This window comes from Kryptolebias marmoratus, linkage group LG16 (assembly GCF_001649575.2).
Source record: "Kryptolebias marmoratus isolate JLee-2015 linkage group LG16, ASM164957v2, whole genome shotgun sequence".
NCBI classification, from domain to species: Eukaryota; Metazoa; Chordata; class Actinopteri; order Cyprinodontiformes; family Rivulidae; genus Kryptolebias; species Kryptolebias marmoratus.
Genome location: NC_051445.1, coordinates 4,255,877 through 4,281,802, shown reverse-complemented (window position 1 = coordinate 4,281,802; position 25,926 = coordinate 4,255,877). Strand labels below are relative to the sequence as shown.

General features: G+C 36.8%; 2 protein-coding genes across 2 annotated transcripts; both read left to right on the top strand.

The window, feature by feature from the left end:
- Positions 1-1,114: 1,114 nt before the first annotated feature.
- On the top strand, positions 1,115-13,591 carry ctsk (cathepsin K). Its single transcript, XM_017428462.3, has 8 exons — positions 1,115-1,270; positions 2,628-2,751; positions 6,143-6,265; positions 8,288-8,440; positions 10,253-10,471; positions 11,771-11,936; positions 12,540-12,648; positions 12,852-13,591. Exons 2-8 carry the CDS (start codon positions 2,629-2,631, stop codon positions 12,949-12,951), a joined length of 993 nt encoding a protein of 330 aa, XP_017283951.1. The 5' UTR covers positions 1,115-1,270; position 2,628; the 3' UTR covers positions 12,952-13,591.
- Positions 13,592-15,342: 1,751 nt separating this feature from the next.
- Positions 15,343-25,256, top strand: ctss2.1 (cathepsin S, ortholog2, tandem duplicate 1). The gene is made up of 8 exons (XM_017428472.3): positions 15,343-15,490; positions 18,519-18,643; positions 18,731-18,853; positions 21,091-21,243; positions 22,381-22,605; positions 23,728-23,893; positions 24,119-24,221; positions 24,651-25,256. Exons 1-8 carry the CDS (start codon positions 15,472-15,474, stop codon positions 24,748-24,750), a joined length of 1,014 nt encoding a protein of 337 aa, XP_017283961.1. The 5' UTR covers positions 15,343-15,471; the 3' UTR covers positions 24,751-25,256.
- The last annotated feature ends 670 nt before the right edge of the window (positions 25,257-25,926 follow it).

Below are 25,926 nucleotides of genomic sequence, written 5' to 3'. Positions count from 1 at the left end.
ATTTCAGAGTTGTTGTTTTAATTAATCCTCTTTACTTATACAGCTCATAATAGTTGATGTATAACCTGCTGCATTAGACATGCATCACTGAACATATGATGATTATGCTCTTATATTTAGACTCGTGACTACATGTCCTAGACTGCAGAATGACTATAGAAGTCACACGGCATGTTCATATATACACACATGACTTGAAGAAAGAGGAAGGACCAAACCACCAGACAGGAGATGTCATGTAACCTGGTAGAAATCTATTTTTGATCTGCGACGGGAACTCGTTTAGATCAGTTAGCTCATGATGAATCTTATGCACCAGGTTCATAATACCAAAAGCTCTTCTAAATGAAATTTAAATTTCATTTATTTCACACTTATTTCAAATATTGAAATAAAAACCTGTGCAGTCAAGTAAAATAACAACTAAAGTTAAGTTTGTTTTGTGCTTTAAAAATCCACTCGGTGCTCCAAAACTGACCCTGTACCTTTCAACCTCTTAAGCCTTTGGCTGTTTTCTGAAACTTTAACCTGAAAAACATCCTGAAACTTAGTTAGGAACAGTTTCTCAACCGTCAGGCCAAACTGAACAACCTCGGCCTCTGGGGGAAAGAACATTTGTGAATACAGAAAAATTCTTCACACTGAGATTTATAAAAAGTCCAGCAAAAACACTGACTTTCAAACAATCAAATTGGATTTGAAATAGTAAATCAAAGAACAAAATTGGGCTTGAAATTCTGCATTTTATTTTGTTATTGGAGTCTGAAAACTGCAGGTTTACCCGATTTGTTACAGTGAATGTGTGACTTTTTAAAAAGTATTGGCTTCATTCCACACTTTATTCTTTACTGGTCTCCTGCCTTTAACAGTTTGCTTAATTTTTGTATTTTGCAGCCAAAGATTTCAGCTTCATTTGAAGTGGTGTCTGCAATAGGAATAAATTCTCTCGAGAACCTAATTTTTATCAGAATATCAGGAGCACTAATTGTTCTTCCAGACATCAGGCCAGGCTGCAGCGGTTCAATCACTTCTGTGAAGCTTTCAGACATGCCTCTGTAATCTGACACCTGACATCATCTGCTTTTTGAGGGAAACCAGATGTAACTTCCTAGCATGGAAAAAGAAAACTCCTCCCCAAACACAGAGTTCCCATTATACTTCCTTAAAATCCTGCCAATATAAACTCTTCGCACTGACCTACTTCAGCAAGAGAAAAACAAAGCTTTCAACTCAGACGACTTCCTCAAACTTTTTGACTTTTGAGCACAAGGTAAGCTTGTTTAGTGCTGATTTTCTGCGACCGGAGCTTTACTTTCACTATTGTCAGTTCTTTGTCTTGAACAGGGCTCATATCACTGTAGGTTTTAATCTTCCTGAAAGGCTGGAGGTTCGGCTTTAGCTGGTGTCTTTAAACCGCTGACGTGAAACAATACAAAACTCAGCTCGTTTCAGGCACAGATAAGACCATGAACTTGACTTCAGAGATCTCCACCATTTGAATTTAAGCACAGAACATTGCTGAAATATATTCTCCAGTTAAGAAAGCAATTAGACTTAATAAGATTAGAACTAGAGAACGATTTGGAGTTGCATAATGGAGTTATATTTGGGAGTGAGAGCTGCAGCATTAACTCTGAAACATTTTGGGTTCTGAATTTAAAAGTGACATATGAAATACAACAAACATTCTGAAAAAAAACAGGCATTCAATATATATATATATATATATATATATATATATATATATATATATATATATATATATATATATATATACATATATATGTAAAGTTTTAATTATTTCTAAAACAAATAAATAAGCGACCAGCAGGAGGATTCATGTGACTCATACAGCGACACAACACCCACGCTGTAGATTAGATGCAGTTTTACTGTTTAAAACAAAGCTCTGCATTGAATCACCCAGAGGTGAAGCTGTGCCATGTATACAGTATATAATCAATGTGTGTAGGAAGGAAACTGTGTAAAGCTGTGCATATTTTCAAACCTAAAGATAACAGGTTTCTGCTTTTAGTTCAGTAGACCCGGAAAGCAGCTGGCCTTCAGTGGAAACTGCAGATATGCAAGTTAGTAGGACAATAACCGGTTTTCAGGACAGGGAATGAAAAGAATGTGAAACAGTTTTAAGTATCTGTTAAAAGAGAAAGAAAGGTTTTTACTTGAGATGCAATCAAAAACTGTTGAAAATCCACGAGTTTAACATTTTCTCCTCAGTTTGAATTCCAGCTAAATGGAAACAGATGTCAGGATGTAAGTAATGTGTTCTGAGTCACCTATGCTTTCCTTCCCAAATCAGCTGACTACACGTTTTCTTTCATTTGTTTTCTCCTCAGTTGCACGTAACCAAAATTTAGAAAATTAAACCGTTATGTGACTAAATTAAAAAGCTGCATGGAAACAGAGGAAGAGCTGCAAGTAGAAAATAATAGGTCATATGGTTGTCTATGTTTTAGAGCAAATTACAGAAGTTTTGATTAACGTTTTATAAAACATTAAGAACAGTAATGAACCACTACCCAGCTTCTCTCAAAATGCTACCATGGATGTGTAACTATGTTCTGATCTGGTGCCGTTCAGTTACAGTTTGTGTGTCTCTGTGCTTGTAGGATGTTGTCCTCTGTGTGTGTGTTGCTGCTGGCTGCCGCAGCTTTGGGCTACCTGGATGAAGCCTCACTGGATGCTCAGTGGGACCAGTGGAAGATCACTCACAATAAAGAATACAATGGCCTGGTGAGTGTCTGTTAAAGTATGTCCTGCATCATTTGCCTGCTTCTGAAAATCTTTAGGTCCAAAAACTACAAATGATGATGAAGTGAAATTTTTCTAGCTCCAAGAGGCTGCTACAGCTTCTAGCAATCGATGTTTTATGCAAATATTTGGCAAAGACATTAAATTTATACAGCAATAAAGTACACTGGAAAGAAATAAAATGACATACAGAAGATACATTTACAGATCAATTTCCCTCGTCCATAACTAAGTCATTAGAACAGTAATTCCTTTTTTACATTCTGTTTCAACAAGTCTATTTTCAAACTTTGTACATTTTATTTTTCTGCTTTTACGTTTAAGTCTTTTTCTACTTCTTCTTTTTTCTTTCACTCAGCATCATTACTACTGACTCAGCATCTGCATCCGATTAAATTTAGCAGCTATGAGTTCAATGTCGTCTATTTATCTGAGCAGATCGGCTTCTGCTGCATCAGCGGCGGAAAGAACATTTTAAAAAGTAGACATTTTCATGAATATTTCAAGTTAAAATTGTTAGATTTTAAATTATTTGAATAGTTTTATTTATTTATCAGTCTTTTTGCTTGTTTATTTAATGTTTTTAATACCTACATGTCTTAAAAACCGCACAGCATAAACCAAATGTGACCCACAGGACTCATATCTACTCTAACTTTGCATCTTTTTAAATCATGTCTCAAATCTGAACACTCACTGAGGTTTTTCTGTTTGTGTACTAAAACTCAACTCTTATAGGAGCTCAGCTTGTCCAAGCTGCTTTAAATCAGGATGATGGAGTCTAACAATATTACCCCTAGTTCTTTAATGATAAAACTAAAAACAATAAAAAATAACTGAGGTGCTTCTGTATTTAGAAATAAAGAAAGGCTGCATGTATCTGTAGGTTTAACTGTTATAGACACCGGTGATTATATAATTGAAAGATTGTAATCACATGATAATAAGGATTAAACTGGCTTCCTCACTTTGGGGTGTTTGTTGACTTTAAATGACATATGTGGTTTAATCAGGGATCAACTTTACTGTAAATGCTGTGTGAAACAATGTTGGTGGCTTTGCTTCTTCTTTTTGGTCTTTAGAGATTAAAACAAAAAACACAGATGGAACAGTAAAGCAGGAAATACAAAGTTCTTTTCTGGTTTTCTCTCTCTTATCCTTAGCAAATAACTTAGAAAAGATAGTTTACAAAGATCTTTAAATCTCTTAGTTCACATTGAGCTTTAAGGACTAACCTTATTCTTAGCCTGTTTGTAAATACAGTTTTTATATACATTTTTACAGCAGATAAAGTTCAATCATATCTCATTTCTTTCTGATAAAAATCTCTGTATCATTGCCCTAATCATAATAATCATTGTTTCATGGACTGAATTCTTGAGGGAAAATATAATTAGCCCATTTGCTAGTTTAGTTGTTAATCTAGATCATCTTTTTCTCTGATGGAGTATCACAAGAGCAGGTGTCAAAAAGTCCCAGCAGAGGAAACTCCCTGCACCTTTGACTCATTGTCATCCTTCTTTCAGTCTCCCTGTCCCTGAATGTTTCCATCACCTGCTCAAATCTATTCTTATGAACTTTTTGGCTGTGAAAACTTAAAGAAATCTAGTTCAGCTGGTGTTGCTGGCTGCAGATTTACCTTTTTGACGCTTGCCAAACATCTGTCCTCCTTCACCTGAGGCTAGAGGTCAACGATCCACAGCTGTGAAGTGTGTGTATCTGCATGGCACATCAGTGTGTGTGCACATGTGTGTTTTGTATATTTTATATTGCTTGTTTGGGGTTAAAATCTTCACAGTGTATTATTGATTTTGTATAGTTAGTACTGAAGCATTTATTGAAAGCTTAAACACCATTTCTTCCAACTCTTCCTCAGATTCAGCCCTCCTTGCTGTTAATAGAAACAGTCTTCCTGCAATATTTGCATTTTGCATTACTGAAATGAATATCAGTATGATGAGTTATGCTAATGGTGGTTAAAGCCCTATAGTGAGGGCATCTAGGTCATTAACATCACCATTTGACCGTATCTTGTTTCTATATGGATAGTAATTGAACCTAAAAATGGAAACTTGACATCACGACTTATCAGAATGGAAATAAAAAAATGTTTTAACACATCTATGTTAGTTGTAAAAAGAGGTATGTTTCTATGAATGTTCACTGGTTAAAATGGGCTAATTAATAAAATCAGGCTATATCACATACATATTTTTAATAAGCTAATTATAGTGCCCTGTTTGCCCAGATAAGTTTCATCAGCTGTCAGGTGTTTATACAGACAGGAAGTAATGAAGTTAATTACTTTTTTATATGTGTGTTGAAATCAAGTGGCTTACAAATATCACTTCCAAAAGTCGCTGAAGGGTTGGATTCTTCATTTAGATACCTTCAGGTTTTAAACAGTTTTTGAAAATACATTTATATGTTTTTTGTTCATATTTTTGAAGAGGATGAAAGCTCTATGTAGGTCAGTGTTTCTGCAGTGCACAGCCTGGTCTGTTGGTTTTATACTACAGTCAGTTTGTAATGGCTTGAGTGCCTGCAGCTGTGAGCTTTTAAAGTAAATAAGTGACTACTCGAGCTAGGAAATAGGAAATAAAAATTTAATTTGTGCGTCACATCTTTTTTGTGTTTGTGCCTTTACTTGTCTAAATTTATGCTCAAATAGAGTTAGCCTTGATTAGTTTGTCATTTTTCAAAAAAACATAAAATACACACAAATGTTTTAAAGAAATTACATTAACAGGTAAGGTATTAAATCAAGACTAACTTTAACATGTGTGTCATTATTCTGATAAAAATAAAACTCAATCATCAGCTGATTTGGCATGCATTTGCAGCAAACAGTTTTTATTAACCAGATCTATCAAAACTAGTCATTTGACATAATTTACAACAGCATTCATAGAGGACCTAACATTCCAACTTCAAACTGAATTTCCAAAAAAATTCTCTATAAAGTTAGAGAAATGAAAAATCTAAATATGTTTAAAGACTGTAGATTCCCTCTCAAGCTGTAAACCAGGGAAGACAAAACTTTGGTTAGGACCACACTGTGGGTCATAAAAGACTATATGAAGGTCCCAAGATAATCCTCAGGAATCAAATAAAATTAAAAAAAATGATTGCTAATGCAATATTTTTATAGCTACAAATGATAAAATCTGTGGTGATAATCTGATTAGTTGAGACAGTTTGTGGTGTTTCTGCCTTTGATTTTTGTACATAAAGCTGCAATAATTAGGGTGACAACCATCTATCACTGTCTTTCTGTGGGTAGAAACATGAAAGGTTTGGGAACAATAAGTCCAGTTGTGTTTGAACTAACATCAAGACCTAAATGTTTCTCTCGTCTTTGTGTTCACCTCAGAACGAAGAAGGGATCCGCAGGGCCATCTGGGAGAAGAACATGCGTATGATTGAAGCTCACAACCAGGAAGCAGAGCTGGGCATGCACTCCTATGAGCTGGGGATGAACCACCTGGGAGACATGGTAGGTCTGAGGCAGTGCCTTTATCTTTTAATACCCAGTTTTTATTGAAAGCAATGCATGAGGAACACATATATCAGTTTGTTTCCGTCTCTTCTTTGCATACACTTTGTCACATACCGTTGTTGACATTTAGCATTAATGAAGTTAAGTTTTATCCTACTAGAATTCAATGAAAACCTTTAAAAGGTCAGAGATCCATGTTTTCATCCACAGTTTCAATTTATATTCCTGCAGTCTGTTGCCGTCCTGGTTTTTTGCTGTAGTCACGCATGTTGCAGCACATTGGGGTGATATGTTTGGTGTCTTCAAATCAGCTGTCATCAGAGACACGTCTCTGCATTAGTGATGGTTGTTTTTGCATGAAGGTTCCGACTACAGCATGTTGTAAATCAGTGACTGAGTGAAAAGCAGGCTTTCAAAAACTGCAGCATAGCAGAGATAGATTGCATTTATTAGTGACAGAACCATGTACACACATCCAAATACCAGATTAATGACCAATTTCTGTTTGTAAGGCACAGGTGGCTGTAAATGAAGGGTGTCTTTCCATTTTCAGTTTGACTAGAGGCACTTAAATTAAATGAAAGAAATTAGCAGATGGCCTGTTTTCTTCCTTCCTTCTGCTTTTAGAAGGAGCTGCGCTGAAAACCTCACAGAATTCTAATAAGAGAAAAAGGAGGATTTTAAAAAATCAGAGCCAAACATATTTGGCTGTTTAATATGCCAGCCAATCATAAAACAGAGATCACTTGTTTTGTCCCCTTTACCGCTCTTCATCTTTTGCCTAATCCTCTTTTTTTGTGCACTCTTATAGTTTTTCTTATGTTTCCTTTTGACATCTGTGCAGTGAGAGATGACATTTCACTTTGAAGCAACCTGTCCTGCTGAATCACACCGACCCTTTCCTTTATCTTCTTTTACTTGTCCAAGTCAGGAACCTAAAATAAACGCCTCTCTTGTTCTAGTCCCCAAACATTTTTTTGTTTCTGTAGAAACTCAACCATTGACCATTACCAAGCTGAATGGGATGTAACTGGTCTTTGACCTTCATGCCTCTGAGACCAAGGAAATTGGCAGTCCACCATCCCAGCACTAACAGTCAACTCTCAGGAGCTGGAGAGAGTGGAGGAATACAAATATCCTGGCACCACCATCAATAATAGACTCACCTCTAAACACAACAGTAAAATAATCTTCTCCAAATGTCAACAACATATTTTTTTTTTTTCCTAGAGAAACTTTGTAAACTCCAAGTTCACCAGTCAACTCTGACTCCTTTGACAAACGCTTCACTGAATCCATCATCGCTTTCAACATGACAGCTTGATTTGGAGCTCTGAGCAAACTCCACCTCAGTCCTCTCACTGAAGTTAACAAAATGAGCAGCAAAACTATTGACCTGGACATGAAACCAGACAAGCAGATAAACCAAGCAGAAAGAACTGCAAATAGCATCTGATTCCTGACATACTTTCCATATCCAACACAGTCTCCTCCCCTCTGCCCGCAGATAAGGATCATTATCACGCCAAACTAAACATGCAACAACAGGTTTTGTGCCAACACTCTGTTAGACTTGTTATCCCTTAAGAAACAACCTGCTGGTTTTATTTTTTGCTAATATAATCTTTTTTTGTATTGTTTAATGCTAAGAACAATTTTGCATTTTTTCCCTTTTTATCCTTATGAAGTGATGTGTTTATGGATGTATTTGATGCTTTCAACACAAATGATGTTTCTAACAGATAAAAAAAAACTCTTTGACTTCTTTTTTGATTCTTGCAAATGTTTCACTTCTCAATTGTTCTGAAAACTCTGCAGTTTTCAAATGAGAAAGCTCTTTGAACAGAAAGTGAAATGTCCTCAAGAGTCAAAACAGAAGTCCAGTTAGTTGGATTATCTTATGAATAAGAATCTTTTAATGGTTTGTTAGTCTTGACCTACAATTCATTAACTAATTGAATGTGAATCCTCTGCAACACATGAGCAACGTAACCATTAATCATTTGCCTGTCTGTGCAGACATCAGAGGAAGTGGTGGAGAAGATGACTGGCCTGCTGGTGCCGATGAACCGTGAGCGTAGTTTCACCATGGCCCTGAACGAGTCAGTGTCCAGGATTCCCAAATCAATCGACTACCGCAGGAAGGGCATGGTGTCCTCTGTGAAGAACCAGGTAAAAATGCAAACAATCAAAATTAGAAAGCAGGAATGTTTTGCCACAAAACTTTGCATAATTTGCAAAACCTTAAAGAAATACAATCACCACCCTCACTGTTTAAACAGAAGAAGATATAGACAATAAGGCCAAAAACCAATGACAAATTATTTATAAATACGTGCATTAATGGATCTTATTTTCTCTTTCTGTGTAAGAAAAGACAAGTTAATTTTTTAAAATACAATTTCTGCTAACAGTGATTTTCCAGTTCACAGCCAGGAAAGTCCAGCTACCTGTTGGGAGACTAAATACTTGATATCATTGATAACGATAAACAATAGCTCAACATTATTTTTAATGCAGCAAGTTCCTCTCCAGTTCTAAAAAATGTAACAAAAAAAGAACAGAAATTAAAATAATACATAATCACAAAATCTAAGCAAGAATACATACTTCTTCCTATGTCAGCTAACAAAGCAGTCATTCAGTGGTTACATCAATGTTCCTTTATTTTCAAGAAAACTCACCAGAAATGTTGAGCAACGTCATCTAACACCGGTCAGAGTACATGCTGCATGAAAAGGCCTGGGCTCGCCACTAATACATTTCAGAAACAAAGATTAATTAGTTATCATGAGTGGATTGAACTGTCTGACATTGTTTACTGTATGTAAAAAAAGCATTTTGCAGAACAGGATGTATGCTACAAAGATAGAAATGTGGCTCAGAGCTACGATTTTCTGCAAACAGACAAACACAAACTGTCACATCATCTGATGAATATCAGAGCTGATAATAAAGAACCAAAGCTTAAATCTTCCCTATATTCAACTAGGAGTCAAATGTGATCTTTTGTTGTTTAGTTTGTAAATTTACTTGGGTCATAAATAAAATCTTGTTTATTCTTATTAAAACAACAAAAATAGTGTAGATTATGCAAAAATAAAAGTTTCACACACCTCTTTGAAGAATCAACAACTTGTGTTTCAGACTGTTTGTCTTAGTTTGTTTAACTGTTTGCCTTTTTTTCTATGCAAATATTTTTTTCACATGCATGTACAGCTGGTTTACCTTTAACTCAGCTTTATTACACATGCTGCTCCCTTATTGCTCATATCTTACTATGTATAAGTCTTTTTTTTTCAAACATAGTGTGTCCATGTTTAGGATTAGACAGCTCAAATACAAGTTGTGTGAACCATTTAGTTTCACAAATTTCTTAGGTTTTGAAGACTTAATTTATATTGTCAATTAGTGTGCATGATTGTGTCGCCCCCTGGTGGACGTATTTTAAATCTGCAGCTACTGCATAAAGAGCTGCTCGTTTACTTCCTGTTATTCATGAATTATGCAACAAATGGCTGCACTTCATGCATACTAACAGCTCTTCTGCTTCAACAACAGATGATGATTTCATGCTCCTCAAATCATGTCTTCATGTTTTTGTTTGATTCAGGCAAATTTTAATATTAGCAGAGCTCAGAGCCTTCATTACTAATCTGACGTGATTACACCTTTACAGATCTTTTAATCAGAGCAGCTGCATGTTATTTAATAAAGAGTAAGAGTAAAGAGGAGTATCTTTAAGCCAGGAGAGAGTTAAAAACTGTTCTGTCCTTTCATTAAAATAGAGCACAAATTTAGAGTTATAGATCGAAAAATAATAATTTTAGATTAGCAGTACCTTTTCTTCATTAGTTGTGGAATACAGTACACAAGTCCATAAGTCTAATACTTAAATAACATAATTTATTATCAGTTCTTCTGTATTTTTTTTATGTTCAAACCTAAACCATCTTTTCCCTCATTGTTATTCTCACCTTGCAGGGTTCCTGTGGCTCCTGCTGGGCCTTCAGTTCTGCCGGAGCTCTCGAGGGCCAGTTGGCCAAGAAGACGGGTCAGCTCATTGACCTCAGTCCCCAGAACCTGGTGGACTGTGTCAAGGAGAACGACGGCTGCGGAGGAGGATACATGACCAATGCCTTCAATTACGTGAAGGAAAACGGAGGCATTGACTCTGAGGAAGCCTACCCGTACGTCGGACAGGTATGAAACCTGAAATGTCACTCAAACACACTTTTTTAGCTTTGCTTGAATAAATCAGGGGGGGAAAAATCATTTCCTTACAGATTTAAATGCCACCACGTATAATAAACTATGAATATAAACTAGTAATGACCAGATATATATTTACAACAGAAATATAAATGTAATGCTTTATAATTAAGTCACATGACTGGCAGTTTATAGCAGGACTAAAAGCTTTTTCATTAAGTTTAGTTAATTATGAGCATTATTTCAGGTTCATAAAGACAAATATCATTATAAACATGTAACTAAACATAAATATTTTTAAAATCTTAGGTGACTCAAGCAGAAAAAGGTCAATTATCATTTTAAAATCAATAAATCATAGATTTGTTTCTAAAATCTGAATTCAGTAGGTTAAAGTCAACATCTGTTTTCATTATAAGTAATCAAATATTAGCAATGCATCTTGATCATGTAATTGGGCTCATGGGAAACCTTTTGTGTTTGTGTTTAAATCAAAACTATTCAGATGTGGTCTCAAAGTTTTCATATACTCCCACAAAATCTGCCTAACAGCACCTCTCAGTGGTTCCTAAGTTAAAACAACACATACCAGCAGCCTGAATCTGTAAAAAAACAAATCATGAGAACTCTTTTTAGTCAATTTTGTGAACTCTAGACCTAGCTGCCCATAATTTGGTTTATTTAAATGATTCCCACAAGAAAAAGAAAAAGTTCAGATATCAGGTGATGGTGTCAGATTCAGACTGAAACCAAAGAGGCAAGCAGTCACAATGATGTGTTTGGCTAATTCCTGCTTCAACCAGCACAAAAAAAGTACAGACTTCATTTTTTAACCGTAAATCAGCAATAAATAGTTGACCAAGTGGACATGATTTAGCAGAAGTGTTCAGACTGAAACTGTTCAACAGAGCGAGCAGCTTCCTAATGAGTCACTCAGAGAAGTAAATGTGATAATTAAGGATTAAAATCTTCCTCATTGTTTGAACGTCGACAGTGTGGTCCGTCATGTGATCAGTCATGTGCAATGATGTGAAAACAGGATCACGAGATGTGGCACAAAAAGCTCCAACTGCAATTTTCATTGTTATTTTTATATCCAATTATAAACTTTACACTTTTGTCAATAGTTGTTTGGGTTTCAAATCTAAAAAACTAATTTTATATGTAATTTTCTTGCTTAGATGGTTTTTGGCTCCTTAAAATGATGTGCACCAGTTTCTCAAATTTAAAATTTTCCAATTGTTTGACACTAATACATTCAGAACGTTCCTGCCTTTTGCGTGTGTGCAGGATGAGGAGTGCCGCTACAACTCATCAGGCATGGCAGCCCAGTGCAAAGGCTACAAGGAGGTGCCGAAGGGTGACGAGCACGCGCTGGCTGTCGCCCTCTTCAAAGTGGGCCCGGTGTCAGTGGGCATCGACGCCACGCAGAGCACCTTCTTGTACTACAATAAAGGTCAGTGAACGGGTGACGGGGCAGCTGATCCAACAGATCAGATGATGTTTTATGTGTCCTTTCAAGCAATTACTGCTTGAAGCTGGCATTTTAGACACATACAGAACAATGTCAGAAATCCAGCATAATTGTGAAGACATTACAAGTTAAATGACTAGTTTGGGTGTTTTGTTTATTTGAAAAAATTTTAAAAATGACATTAAAATGTTATTTAGCTTTTGTATTTCAAAAATGTTTTCACCTTGCAATAAGCTGCTTAGCAACAGTCTAATTTTTTCATATTTTGACTTTTTGCTTATTCATTGAATTAAGCGATAACGTCTTTGCCTGTTATCAAAATATCTTAAATTTTAATAAAACCTTCAGGAAATAATCACTGGACGTACGATTATAATTGATTAACTTTTTGGAGTCAACCCCATTCAAGATGGTTGCAATAATCAGCTGAACTTAAACACAAAAATGTCTACAACTCAGTCAGTTTTACAGAGATTGTGCTAGCTGTTGGCAATAATAACTTATTTTATAAGTTACACAGTATGTTGGTATATGTGTTTGTTTGTTTTTATCTTAAATGTTGCTTCGTATTTGTCCGGCGCACAGGCATCTATTATGACAACAACTGTAACAAAGAGGACATCAATCATGCTGTGCTTGCTGTTGGCTACGGTGTGACCCCGAAGGGGAAGAAGTACTGGATCGTCAAGAACAGGTGAGGCTCTTCACCCATCTGAACGGTATCAGGTGGCTGCTGAAGCCTCAGAAATGAGAACAGAGTTGTTTCCAGGAGTTGATTTGATGTCTGTCAGTTTGGGTTTGGTTTGGTGACAAACTGATAAACTGAAATGCTTTCTGACTGCAGGCGATGTTCATCTTGTCTTGTCTCTGACGTTTCCTCTTGTTTTATCCTGACAGCTGGGGCGAGTCCTGGGGCAAGAATGGCTACATCTTGATGGCACGTAACCGTGGCAACCTGTGTGGCATCGCCAACCTGGCCAGCTACCCCATCATGTGAAGAGACGAGCACCAAGCTCGGAGGACAAGAAGGGAGCACATAGACTACTGCAAACCACTACAATAAAATAACTTGTAACAATTTTCAAGCAGCAACTTTTAATCAAACATTTATAAGAGACACAAACTGGACTTTGTTTAGTGGAAAATAAAACTGTCAGTAAAAGACTTTTAAATGCTCCTATGTGAGTCCAAAATATTTAATTGGATCTTTTTCAAAACTAAGCAGCATTTGTAACCCTAGAGGTCTTTCATTTAATCTGCAAATCAGTCGGTCTGAACGATAATCTGCTGCACAAACTAAAAAAAATCAGTTTTTTACCCCTGAAGAATGATGTTGTGTGATGTTGGGTCCTAACTTAAAATCTATAACCTAATGTCAAAGCACTAAGTTAAAACTGTAAACCTAAAGGACACAACAACACATTTAACATCATTTGAATGTAGTCTGTTAAAGAGTCGGACCACAGTTTTAGTGAAAACACACAAACAGAAAACATTGCTGGCCAATGAAAGTTCCTCTCTTCCTGTGGGTATTTTTTGTATTTGCTGATCATGTGTTCTGTTTTCTTCTGTTCGGCACTTTTCTAATGATTTAAACTGATGTTTTCTATGAAATTGAATAAAACTGGAAAAATGAATGCATTGTCTGAATTATTATTAATGCTAAAACAAGGAAAGCAAGAGCATCATGTTGGGTTTAAAACAATCTGAAAAAAGCTGGTACTTATTATTGCTGGCAGTATAGATCATTTTGGTAATTTTTTTTATTTTAGCAGCCAAAATATCCATCCATTTCCTCCATCTACCCGCCCACTTGTTCCTGTTCAGGGGAGCTGGTGCCAATCTCCACCATTAGGTTAGTAGGTGAGACGCAGGGTTACACTTTGGACAGGTTGCCTGTCCAACACAGGGCCACACAGAAACAAACAACCATGCACACACACTAACCTGACATTGGTGCTTTTGGACTGTGGAAGACAGCAGGAACATGCAATGAAAACCCATCTGTGTACAAGGCAACTCGATGCTAAAAGGACTCCGTTTCAGCTTTAAATTCAGGACCTTCCTGCTGCAACCAACTGTTTCACCACGCAGAGGACAGACAGAGTTACAAAACAATGTTATCCTAATTAAGCCTCTTTCAAGGACCGATTACACAAATGACTGAGGAGTGTGGAACACGTTCTTCTGGGGGGTAACAGAGAGGACTGAATCAAAGACTGAAGATGAAGCTTGATACGAACAAAACCAACAAACAAAAACTATCGGCCATCTTAAATATGCACAGCTTATAAGTGTTATCACTCTACAACTTAAAAATGATTTAGGTTTTAATTGAAATTTGTCAGACTGGAAAATTTGTTGTTGGTTTTGGTGTTTTTTGTTTGTTTGTTGCTGTGTTTTAGGAATTCAAAAGATGAAGCCATATGCAAGGATAGGCCATTCTGATACTTTAACCATCATAAAAGACTCAAGAAGCTCGTTTGTTTTAACATTTCATACCTCTCAGCCTCGATGAAGAGGTCCTCCTCACAGATTTCACCCTGTGTCCGTCCATCCACCACCTGACCTCCTGGAAACTCCACAAAGTCCTGACCTTTTGCCCGTAACGGGTCAAATATTCATCTTGACCTGCACTTTGGTCCACTTCCAACAGGATATCCGACACATTTATTGTGCTCCTCGGGGCGCTTGCAGAGACCTCCTTGACCTTTTCTTTTTGCAACAAAATGTTCCCTTTTTTATGATAAAAAAAAATACAACTAAATAAATAAAAGAAAAACAAGTGAGAAAGAAAGTGAGCCAGTTGCTAAAATGATCAACTTATATTTATTCCATTCTCAGAACAAATGATAATCTATTGATCACCTATTAGTTGAGAGGAGTACTGAATGATGTTTTTAAGAATGACTCTCAGCTACTACCAAACCATTTTTTAGCTCTGTATCTGTAAAAATAACATTTTTGTGCTGGCTAACTTTGATTTTTATAGTTATTAATCAGTTGTAGAGGTATACCTCTTTCTGAAAGTTTCATTAAGATCTGTCCAGTGGTGTGTCGGATATTTTGCTAACAAAGAAGCAGGGCAGTTTTAAGCACAAGCATTTAGGGTGTGGTGCTCGGAGTATGTGTCGGGGATAATGCTCAGCCACTACCACACCAAAATTTAACCTCATAATCTGTTAGTCATCTTGTGTGGCTGTGGCGGCCATCTTGAATTGGGTTGTATATGTCAACCCAATGGTTACTTTCAATAAAATCTGGTCAAAGGTTGAGATATTTTGCTAACACTGCGGACAAAAGAGCACACACACTCCAGGTATCTAGCTGCTTCTTATCTCAGGTTTGTTTAAAGCTGCTCAGAGGTTCTGGGATTGATGTTTAGTTCTCATTTGTTACCTCTGCTGGTGATTACATCGAAAAGGAGGAACTGTGATAGAAACATCATGTGACCCTTTAGATAAAAACCAACCAGGAAAGGAGGCTTTCAGAGACGACATTAAGCCCAGAAGAGGAGATGAGTTCGACCCACACAGGTGAGAGGATCCCGGTTTTTACAGCTTCTGTGCAATAAGCTGCTTTGTATGTTCATAACAGGAAAACAACATAGGAAGCAAAGAAATCGTGTTTAAACAGCTATAAAGTTTGTTTCCTTTTACTTTCGTTTTTTCCTCAGCTCTTCAGGTGGGGGTTTATTCATGCAGGCAGCAACAAATCAATAAAAAGCTTAAAAATATGAGCTGGGCTGTGGTTACAGCTGTTAATTGTTGTTTTAGGACGATGAAAAGTAAAGATTTAGAGTTTCCTCCTAAGACTGTAGTTCCTTTATCGGTGTTTGCGCGTGCGTGCGTGCGCGTGTTACGTGTTTTTTTGGTTGTTTTTTTACATCAAGGGACTTTCTATGCTGTAAAGTATTTTAAAAACTGAACATGTCTCAAGCTAAATGTGACTAAAATTCACTGAAATAAAACAAAACAGCTTTTAGTTAAAGTGCAGAAGCGTCTAAAACCTCAGATTAAAGACCCAACAGATCCTAAAGGATTGTTTATCGCCCGCCGCTTTTTATGTCAGAGTCTCAGACTTGGAGTTGTATCCATTTTGGTCAAACTTTATTCTTAATCTCAATATATTGCCAGATGTCATCTCAGAATATGTGTTGTGAATGACTCTCAGCTATTTGAGCTCAATTTCTGCAAAACTGACTTAAGTTTAATTATAACAATCTTAAACTGGGTTGACCCCAGTAATAATGGGTTGTACATGTTTATCTAAAGAATGCTTTCTAGAAATTTCATGAAAATCCATCCATTGGTTCATGCGATTTTGGTAACACACACACACATGGGCAAAAACATTATCGTCCGCCTTCGCCTTTTGGCACCAGGTGATAAATATGACAACTTTAAAGGGCTGAAAAGTCCACTGAATATTCATTTATAAACATTTAAAGTGTAGATTTGAGCCATTCTTAAAGAATCATTTTACACATGTAGTAAAGTTGTGTTTTTATTGATTCATCTTATAAACAACTTTCCATCAAATGCATTAAAGTAGTTTATCTTCCTTCAGAACATTTGGTGCCAGAGATGGCTTAAAAATGGAACCCGAGTCCTATTTGTGATATTTATTAATAGGTCTGTGTTTCCTCATCATAGTTTCACTTCTGGTCATAAGATCAGCCTGTGGTATAATTTATGGATTTCATGAAAAGTCTGCAACAGCTGAAATTTCTGACACCGCAGCTCCTCGCCACCCATGACGTCAGAGCAATAAGTGAGGTGATGTTCGGTGAATCTGAGTGGTCATTTATGGTAAAACCAGCAATGCAAATATAAGAAACATGAAGATTCAAAGCCTTCAAAACAACAAGCAACAAATCATCAACAATTCTTTTATTTACCTTTAGAAAAATTCAAATATAACAATATAATGTATTTCCTTGTCTGATCTAAAAGCTGCTTTCTCTTCAGCTGAGTGCTTCAGTTCTTCAAGCTGTCAGATGTAGATATTCATCAGCTCAGGCCTCTTTAGAAAGAACAGACTTTCAGGTGGTGGCTGATCTTGCAGATAGTTCCTGATTAAAGACGGTCAAACGTCTAAAACTACTAACTACTGCAAAGAGCTAAACTTAGAAAAACAAACATAAAGAGTCAGGAAGAGGAGATAAACAAGAAGAGAGAGAAAGGTTTTAACTTGGATCAGCTGAAGAAACTGGTGAGTGTTATAGTTCACAGATTTGTTTTTGTTTGATTCAGTGTTTCACCTGAGAGTTAAAAAATTTAACATCACCTAAAAGTTTTATTATTAGCTTATTTCTTATTAGAGAATCGCTTGAAACCTGAGGACTGACGACGACTGTCCTAAAGATGTTCATCATTAACTGTTCTTCTTGTTGTAGCTCCTGTACGGCTGACTTTAAAGTCATTTTACTCTGAGAACATTTTTTTAAGTTTATGAAAGTATAAATATATACAATAAACAAAGCAAATGATACTTTTTGGGTTTTGCTGTGGTGCAATTTCATCACATTTCTGTCGACAACATTTCAAAGCTTGTTTGCATAATGAGCTGCATAAGTAATAGCTAAATTATGAATCTAAAACTGCACCAAAATTTTTGAACTCATTAACTTTTTTGAGGTTTTGCTCTGATCAGTAACAACAATAAACTCATAATAAACCTGACGTCTGATTGTTAAACACGTGAAAACCAAATCAGAGACAAAAAAGGGATAAATAAGCAGCTATGAAGCTCATTTAGTGAGTGAGTTCTTTACAAAAAGGAAAATTCATTTCTCAAAAGTCAGCATTTGTCAAAGTAATAGAATAAGAAACATTTCCAAGTGTCTGGGTTGTACAGTATTGGTCTTTTGTCGTGACAGATCAGTCAAAAACAGGAAGCGACATTGTTGTTCTGACAAAACAACTGCAGTGAGATGGATTCAGCTCTGTTTTCTAATGAAGTTAGTAGCTCTCATTTGACACTTGAGAAACTTTTGTATGAAAATAAATCAAATAAACACTAAACAAAGCAGCAGTCTTTAAGACATCTCCATCTAGTTTTAAGATTTTAGTCCATTTAGTCGATTCTGTTCAGTGGTGGATATAAAACTGAGATGAAAAGGCTTCGTGCTGCACATCCTGGTTCAGAAGTGCTCCTCTTTGTTCAGGTAAGTGTCACAGTGACTGTGACCCACACTGTTACCTTGTGGGCATCAAATCTAAGGCTCGAGATGACTGTCTTTGTTAGCTGTTACCCAACTGATGAGGCCTACTTTCCAAAACCACTTCCTCTTCCGTCAGCTTGAAGAGTTCTGTTACAGTTAACAGTTTTGGTTCTGAGTGACGAGCATGTTATGTAATCTCTGTTTGCCTGGTGAAAAAGGTAAATGTGACATTATTATAACTAACACGGGGTCTGAAGGAAGTTGTGTGTCGGTATGTTGGTTTATTTACAGTAAAACTGTTTCCGATTCGAGGCTTGAGCTCTGCCAGATGGGTTGTTTTATCGCCGTGTGTCTGTCTGGGCAAAGGTCAGCTGACTCCCTGCGTTTTGTGTTTTCAGGCCTGATGCTGGCGAGCCTGCTGCTCGTCTCCCTATGGTTAGGGGCGGCAGCCATGTTTGAAAGCAGGCTGGACGTCCACTGGGAGCTGTGGAAAAAGACGCACAGCAAGACTTACAAGAATGAAGTATGTCATTAAGGATATGCAGCTGAAACTAAGGAAGTTCTCTGTTTGTCAGTACATAACCCATTAACTTCCACTGTATCTATTCAGGAAGAGAACATGTGGCGCCGGGGTTTGTGGGAGGAGAATCTGATGCTTATCACTACACACAACCTGGAGGCCTCGATGGGACTGCACACCTACGATCTGAGCATGAACTTCTTTGGAGACCTGGTTAGGTTTTCTCCTGCCTAATTACTTCTTTTTAAGTTTTATGAAGTAAAACCCTTAAAATTATTGATGCTGAAACTTTAACACAGTGATTAGACAGTGAGCCTAATCTGTCTTGCCTGTCTTATCTGTCTTGCTCATCTTTACATTAAACCCAGGATTTTGCAGAGCAGCAGAAACTCGATCAGAAAGGAGCCAAAAAAAAAAACCTCATATCGCTGCACGCAGCACGTTTTGAACTTGCAGTAAAAGTTGTTTGAAGCAGAAAACATTTAGATGCAATCACAGCTTAAAAATAGTAGAACTTCAGGAACTCAGCTTCAAATGGAGCATTGCATGTTCTCTTCAGGTATTCAGATCTGTTAAAGTAACAGTTCTGAGTTATTTACAAAATAATTGAAGTTTATAAATTGTGATAAGCTTTTAGCAGGTTTATATTGTTTTCTGCAGACATGTTAGAGGTCAGTATATTTTAAAGACAGACTAACATTTTCTTGATTTTTGTTTCATCGGCTTTGTGGAAAATAAAAACTATACAATATCCATAAGTCAGTCAAAAAAACAACTAAATATTTACCACTCATGCAAACAAAAGCTAAGGAAAAGATATGGAGGCAAGTTCAGTACAAATAAAGTGAAAAATAACAGCCTTTTAACTATTAATGATAAAAATTCTACCTTTTTATTGCATATACAGTATATATTTAGATATATATATAGTTAAAACTTAGGTTATTACAGGAAATCAGGGTAAACAGCCAAAGTGTGTGCTGGTGTAGATTCTCAGTCATCCAGGATGTGGTAAATCCAAAAAGGTTAAAACAGAAACAGACACTTGGTCCTTGTACCTACCACCATGAAAGAGGATGACTTGGGTCAGCAAGGATGTCTTTAGCCTTCCTTATGATTCTGCCTTTATAAAGATGTTAGGTTCTTTAGGTTGTCTCCAATGTTCATGGACTCCTTGTGTAAGCAGCACATATTATCTGTATCTAGGCTCGTTATTCCATAGTCACCATTGTGTGCATTACATTTTTTAATTGAGTGGCTAGTCTCATGGTTCTGAGATATTATCTTTTTTGATCAAAACAAAATATCAAAGAATTTTCAAATATAATTGATAAATGTTTCTTGAGCTACAAGTGAAAATCAGAAAACTTCTGGCACAAAAAGTTGTGTCTTATGTCAGTCAAGTGAGTGTAACAACATTTTTGAGATCTAAAAAACATGCTAAAATATAAATTAGCAAAGAACAAAGTTTTTCATACTGGTTGTTTTTCTCTGAAATGCGTTTATTTAAAACCATGATGTATCTTAAGGGTTAATGGGTGAACTTATTAAATAAAAGGAGAGGCTTTGCTTTCCGTCTCTGCAGAATGTAAATGAGAAAGTTTTTGCAGCTGAGCTTTTTATTCTTCTGTTCCTCCAACTTGACTTTTTCCTGAGAAGCGGCTGTTTCTTCACTCGGGCCTTTGAGGCTTTTCTCCAGTAATGAGATGAGTTTTGCTCTCAGCTGAGTTTTGCTCTCAGCTGAACCAAGCACTCAACACACACAATGTTCCCAAAACCTGCAGTGTATTCTGGCTCCGACTTAGTGAAGGACTGAAGCACTCAGGCTGTATGCTGGAATATTAGTGTCTGCAGTGTGGAGTGTGTCCTTTAACCTGCCTCCTCTCTGGCTGTGGAGAATAGTTTGTAATGTTGAGATTTAATGACTTTCTCTGCATCACAAAAACATGACTGAGTCCCACAAATTAACCAAGAGAAATTAACAAACAAAAAAGAAAATCAGTTCATCAACTTCTCATCTGTAAGCATCCGTAAGTGGAGGACTATCAGAATTTGTTCTTATCATTTTAAAAGCGTATCCTTTTTTTAAAACAATAAGTTAGAAAGCCTGAAAAAAGAGACTAAATTAGTTTACATAATTTAGTGTTAGAGCAGTTAAAAGGCTGCTCTGCACTCCTCGAAATCAAAACAAAATGTTTCATAATATATGCATTCACCTAATAATTTGTGAAAATCAATAAATAAAACTTTCAAAACAAAAACCAACAATAAAACCAGCAGCACTTCCTCTAAAAATACACTTATTTGTCATATCTTTGCATCGCACTTCCTTAAACTTCTAACATTTTTATGTCCTGAACAAATTCAGAGTTAAAATATGTCCATTAAAACTGATCTGAGTGTGTCAGTTGCTTCTCCTCTCAGTGTCGGTGTTATCTTCTTCCTCACAGACAGCAGAGGAGATCCTGCAGTCTTTCGCCACACTCACTCCTCCCACCAACCTCCAGAGGGCGCCATCTCGCTTCGCAGGGGCCTCAGGCTTGGGCGTACCGGACACCATGGACTGGAGAAGCAAGGGCTGTGTCACAACGGTCAAAAAGCAGGTATAAATAAATAAAATTATGGGAAAAAGTTTAATTACACTGCGAAAGTGACTGTTTTATAGTGTCATGGGACAAAAACTAATAATTCATTCGTGCAGGTGGTTGACACCTTGTTCCAGTCAACTCTGTCATCATTTCCTTTTTCCTACATGCATCCTGTTTGTTCTTTGTTTTTCTCATCAGTATGCATGTGAAGTCATAGCCACAACCCCAACTTTAGCAAGTTTTTTTTTATTTTTTAACCACAGCCACATTTACGGTCTGTAAGAGGTGTGAAACCAGAATACAACAGTAATAATGGTATAATTAGCTTGGGGCTGCGATAGCATGGTGGTCAGCGTTTTGGTCTTGTAATCTAAAGGCTGCAGGTTTGAGCCCGGGTTGCAGCAGGAAGGTTCTGGCATAAAGCAATTGCCAGAACTTTCTGATGCTCGCTGTGGCAACCGAGCATCAGAAAGAGCAGCGAGAGGTGTGAAACTAGTTTCTCGCCTGCTTTAAAACAAGCTACTGTTCAACAGCATCTGTTTTGATTTTAATAATCATAATCAATTTTGTTTATAAGAAAGTCTACTTTTCTAATTTTTTCCAAGAAGTAAGACATCATTTCCTGATTTCTTCACTTTTGTCGGGTCGATCCTGTGCTGCAAAACATGGACTCGTGCATAAAATGATTCAGACTTTTCCAGTTTTAATTAAACTGTTGCAGAATAGGTTTACTCTTAATGTTGGCTACATGGTGGAGTAGTGGTGAGCACCTACAATAAAAAAGGTCCTGGGTTTAAATCTTAGTGGAAATTGAAGTTAAGTCTAATAACTACACATCACTTTAATGTTTTGTAGGAGAGTGAGTCCTCGAACTAGATTTCTATCTTTTAAAGTGCATATCACGGAAAACTTCAAGTCAAAGGTCATGTGGTTATCCTACAAAGATTTGTGTTTCTCAACCCAGTCTTCATCACAACACATCTGCATGATGAAGAACAACAGTATGAAGAAGTGTTTCATCTGACTTCGAAGCTCATGATAAAGTGGTCATTTAGGGGAACTTTGTACAAATAATGTGTCTGTTTCCTGCAGATGCTTTCTACATATGAACACAAGTAACATTAAATTAACGTCAGTACTTTTAAAATCCAGGGTTCCTGTGGCTCCTGCTGGGCCTTCAGTGCTGCGGGGGCCCTGGAGGGTCAGCTGGCCATTAAAACTGGAAAGCTAATCGATCTCAGTCCCCAAAACCTCGTGGACTGTTCTACGAAGTACGGCAACCACGGCTGCAACGGGGGCTTCATGCACCACGCCTTCCAGTACGTCATCGACAACCACGGCATCGACACTGACGCTTCATACCCATACACAGGACAGGTGAGTCAATTAAAACAACTAAAGGAATAAAGTAAAAAATTGATAAACAAAAGTTTTTAACTTGAAATATATTTTATAGGACATCAGGTTTCAAGATAAATCTGCTGTTGATTCTTATAAGTTAGTGAATTCCCCATCCAGATGTTTTTAAAGATTTTTCTTTAAGGCGTTTATTTTGGACTTCTGGATTTTGTAAAGCAGATATTTTTTGTGTGAAAAGGAATCCAGTGTGAAGCAGGTTTGTGTTCTGATATGAGGCACCAGTGTGGGTGTATGAACAGCAGGACCAAGTCAGGCCAGACCCTTCAGGCTGCAGACAGCAACACTTTTCACTTGTCTGTGCTCTCCTGTTAATGTCTCTTTGGAGCAACAATGAATTAATCGGAGCGGACAACTTGTTTGTCCTCCAGGCTTCAGCTGCTTCACTGATATTTCTGAGGAGGAGGAGGAGGAGGAGGAAGAATAGGGAGAGGGCAGTTCTGAGCGGCTTTGCCGACGTGCTGCAGTTTTAGTTCAACCAAAAATAACTAAAAACTTTAATTATGATGAAACAGAAACTTCATTTCAAAGATGTGGATTTTGAAAGCCTCTTTAAAACCATTTTAAATTGTAAAGCTGGTTTGATTCTTGTGATTTTAAACTTTACAGCATGTCTCTGTGAAAATATTGTTTGCATTATTATTTTTATTTTTTATGTATTTGAATTATCTAAAGAATTTAGGATGTTCTGAAGCATTGGATTATAAATAACCTCTGTTTATAAAAAGTCAAATGTCTCAAACAAGTCATGTAGTCTTGGGATTTATTGCCCACCCGTGTCTGTGTTCATGTCACTGTCTGTTAGCAAAATAGCTCACAAACCACTTCATGACTTTTAGAGTCAACTCAATTCAAGATGGCTGCCACAGCCAACTGGCCAAAGCCAAGCAGAAAAATAGCTGCCCTAACTCCTCATGGTCAACTGAACCCCTGCGTATTTCAAAGCTGCCACAATCTAACTTAGGTCAAATTAAAATAAAGCTTTAGAAAACTAACTTTTTTTCCCACTGTTGTTACCTCCTTGGTTTAAAATCACCAAGTATATCCGATCCTGATCACCTCATTTTTTTTTTTTATCTTCAGCAACAAGACTGTCGCTACAACCCTGCGTATCGAGCAGCAAACTGCTCCAGGTACGAGTTCCTGCCTCAGGGGGACGAGACGGCTCTGAAGGCAGGGATTGCCAGTGTTGGACCCATTTCCGTGGCGATTGATGCCACGCGGCCCAGATTTGCTTTCTACCACAGTGGTGAGTTAACAAATATTAGGTAAACCAACTGTTTCTGATAAGCATGTTACTATAGATGTAAAACATAAAAATTCAAATGTTTTAAAGAAGCTATAGGACATGACGTGATTGGAGGAAAACTCTTGTATTTGCACCTAAATTTTGCTTGAGAAAGTGTGTTAATTAGTTGAAAAGTACAAAGATAAATGAATGCATTTGTGATTATTTTAACTTTTCTTATTTCAGGAGTTTACGACGACTCCACCTGCACCCAGAAGGTGAACCATGGAGTCTTAGCTGTGGGCTACGGTACTGAGAATAATCAGGATTATTGGCTGGTAAAAAACAGGTGAGACATCAGTACTGTCATCTACATTCACTTTGCTTCTGTATTTTCCATCATTTTTGCCTTTGCTTTTGGCTGTGTGTGATAAAAACTGATCACTCAGACTGTCAGGCTGTTCTGTCAGGTGGTCATCTGAAACGTTTTTCATGCAAAATGTAACTAAAGTTTTATTCAGTTTATTCAGTCAACGTGATCTACAAATTATAGTAAATACTTTTATTAATCTCCCACTGACCAGACCTTTACACTTTGTCCTTTAATTCATCAAGTTGAGTCACTTTTCATTTCCAAACTATAAATTGTCTGAAATGGTTCTGTTCTTTCCTAACATTTAATTATTTAATTATTACATTCCTAATATTTACTACTGAAAATATGAAAATATATTCCTAAAAGCTTTTTTTTTTTGTCTCCTTTGCTCCGTGCGTCCAGTTGGGGAACTAGTTTCGGCGATCAGGGCTACATCCGGATGGCGCGCAACAAGAACAACCAGTGTGGCATCGCTCTGTACGGGTGTTACCCCGTCATGTAGCTGCAGCAGAAACTGAACCGAATACCATGCAAAATGAGCAATATGTATCATCTGTCATCATTTTTAATACAACTTTTAAAAGGGTTTGGTTTTCTTTTTTGTAGACTTGTAATTTTTGATTTTTGTTTCAAACAGTATGTATTTACATGTAATTCAAACTTTAAAAAAAGCACGTGCTCTTTGCTTAGATTATGATTTACAATTACATTTATGCACACCGAGTTTTCTAGGCATTGATTCCTAAACATTTCTGTTTCCCGGTTGTGATTAAAACTTCTTTGATTGGTAAATGTGATCATTTGTCAGCTATTAACCATTCTGTATGTAAGCGTTGAAACAACTAGTTTGATTTCAAGAGGGCTTGAACAGCAACAGTCTGTGCAAGGATAGGGAAAATCCTGTAACTATAGTTTAATGAGAAGTTAGGGAATTTTCAGATGTGTCTAAACTATTAGTTTAAATGTAAGTTCTTATTCAAGAAGGAATAAAAGAGATGAAACATCAAACTGTCTAAATTTGTCGAACATGTCAGGCTGTCCTGGCATGATGTCTGGGGAAGAAAAATTATTTTTATTTATGTGAAAACTTTAAAACTTCCACAAAGACCAGATGAATATGAATGCAAATTTACAAAATAAAGAAGATGTTAAGTCAATTCTGGAAAATGTTATGCTGTTACCTTACGCTGTATCTTACCGACTTCAGACCAAATCCTAAAGGCAGAACTGTGAGTAAAATTTATACAGTTTAAGATCATGAAATATAAAACAGAAAAATAACATGACAGAGCACAGTGTTGGGTTACAAATGAGTCATTTTTTATTTTTTTAGTGCAACATCACAACAAACAATTTTCACATGAGGTATTCAAAGGGATTTTCTTTAGTTGTTGATACAAAACGTCCCACCATGATTGATGTTTAAAGTGTTGTGTATCTTTTTTTTTAAAGCCTTTGGTTGGTTAGCCACATTCATAAGAGTAAGTCTAACACGTGGACAAGAATGGCACGGTAAAGCATGGTGGGTTGGTGAGTCCGAGCTGAGGAAACTCCAACTAAGTCAAATATTTCCCCTCAGCTCTTCCTCACTTAAAGCTTTCTGTATGGATTTTATTAATTCCTACTTACAACAGTGGGATCAAACAGTTTTTCTACTACACTAAACATTAGGAAATAC

Coding starts and splice junctions, on each gene's coding strand:
- ctss2.1 (XM_017428472.3), top strand. Junction 18,854..21,090: donor TGAACTTCTTTGGAGACCTG/GTTAGGTTTTCT, acceptor TCTTCCTCACAG/ACAGCAGAGGAGATCCTGCA. Junction 23,894..24,118: donor ATTTGCTTTCTACCACAGTG/GTGAGTTAACAA, acceptor TTCTTATTTCAG/GAGTTTACGACGACTCCACC.
- ctsk (XM_017428462.3), top strand. CDS start 2,629: ATGTTGTCCTCTGTGTGTGTGTTGCTGCTGGCTGCCGCAGCTTTGGGC. Junction 2,752..6,142: donor ATAAAGAATACAATGGCCTG/GTGAGTGTCTGT, acceptor TGTTCACCTCAG/AACGAAGAAGGGATCCGCAG. Junction 12,649..12,851: donor TACTGGATCGTCAAGAACAG/GTGAGGCTCTTC, acceptor TTATCCTGACAG/CTGGGGCGAGTCCTGGGGCA.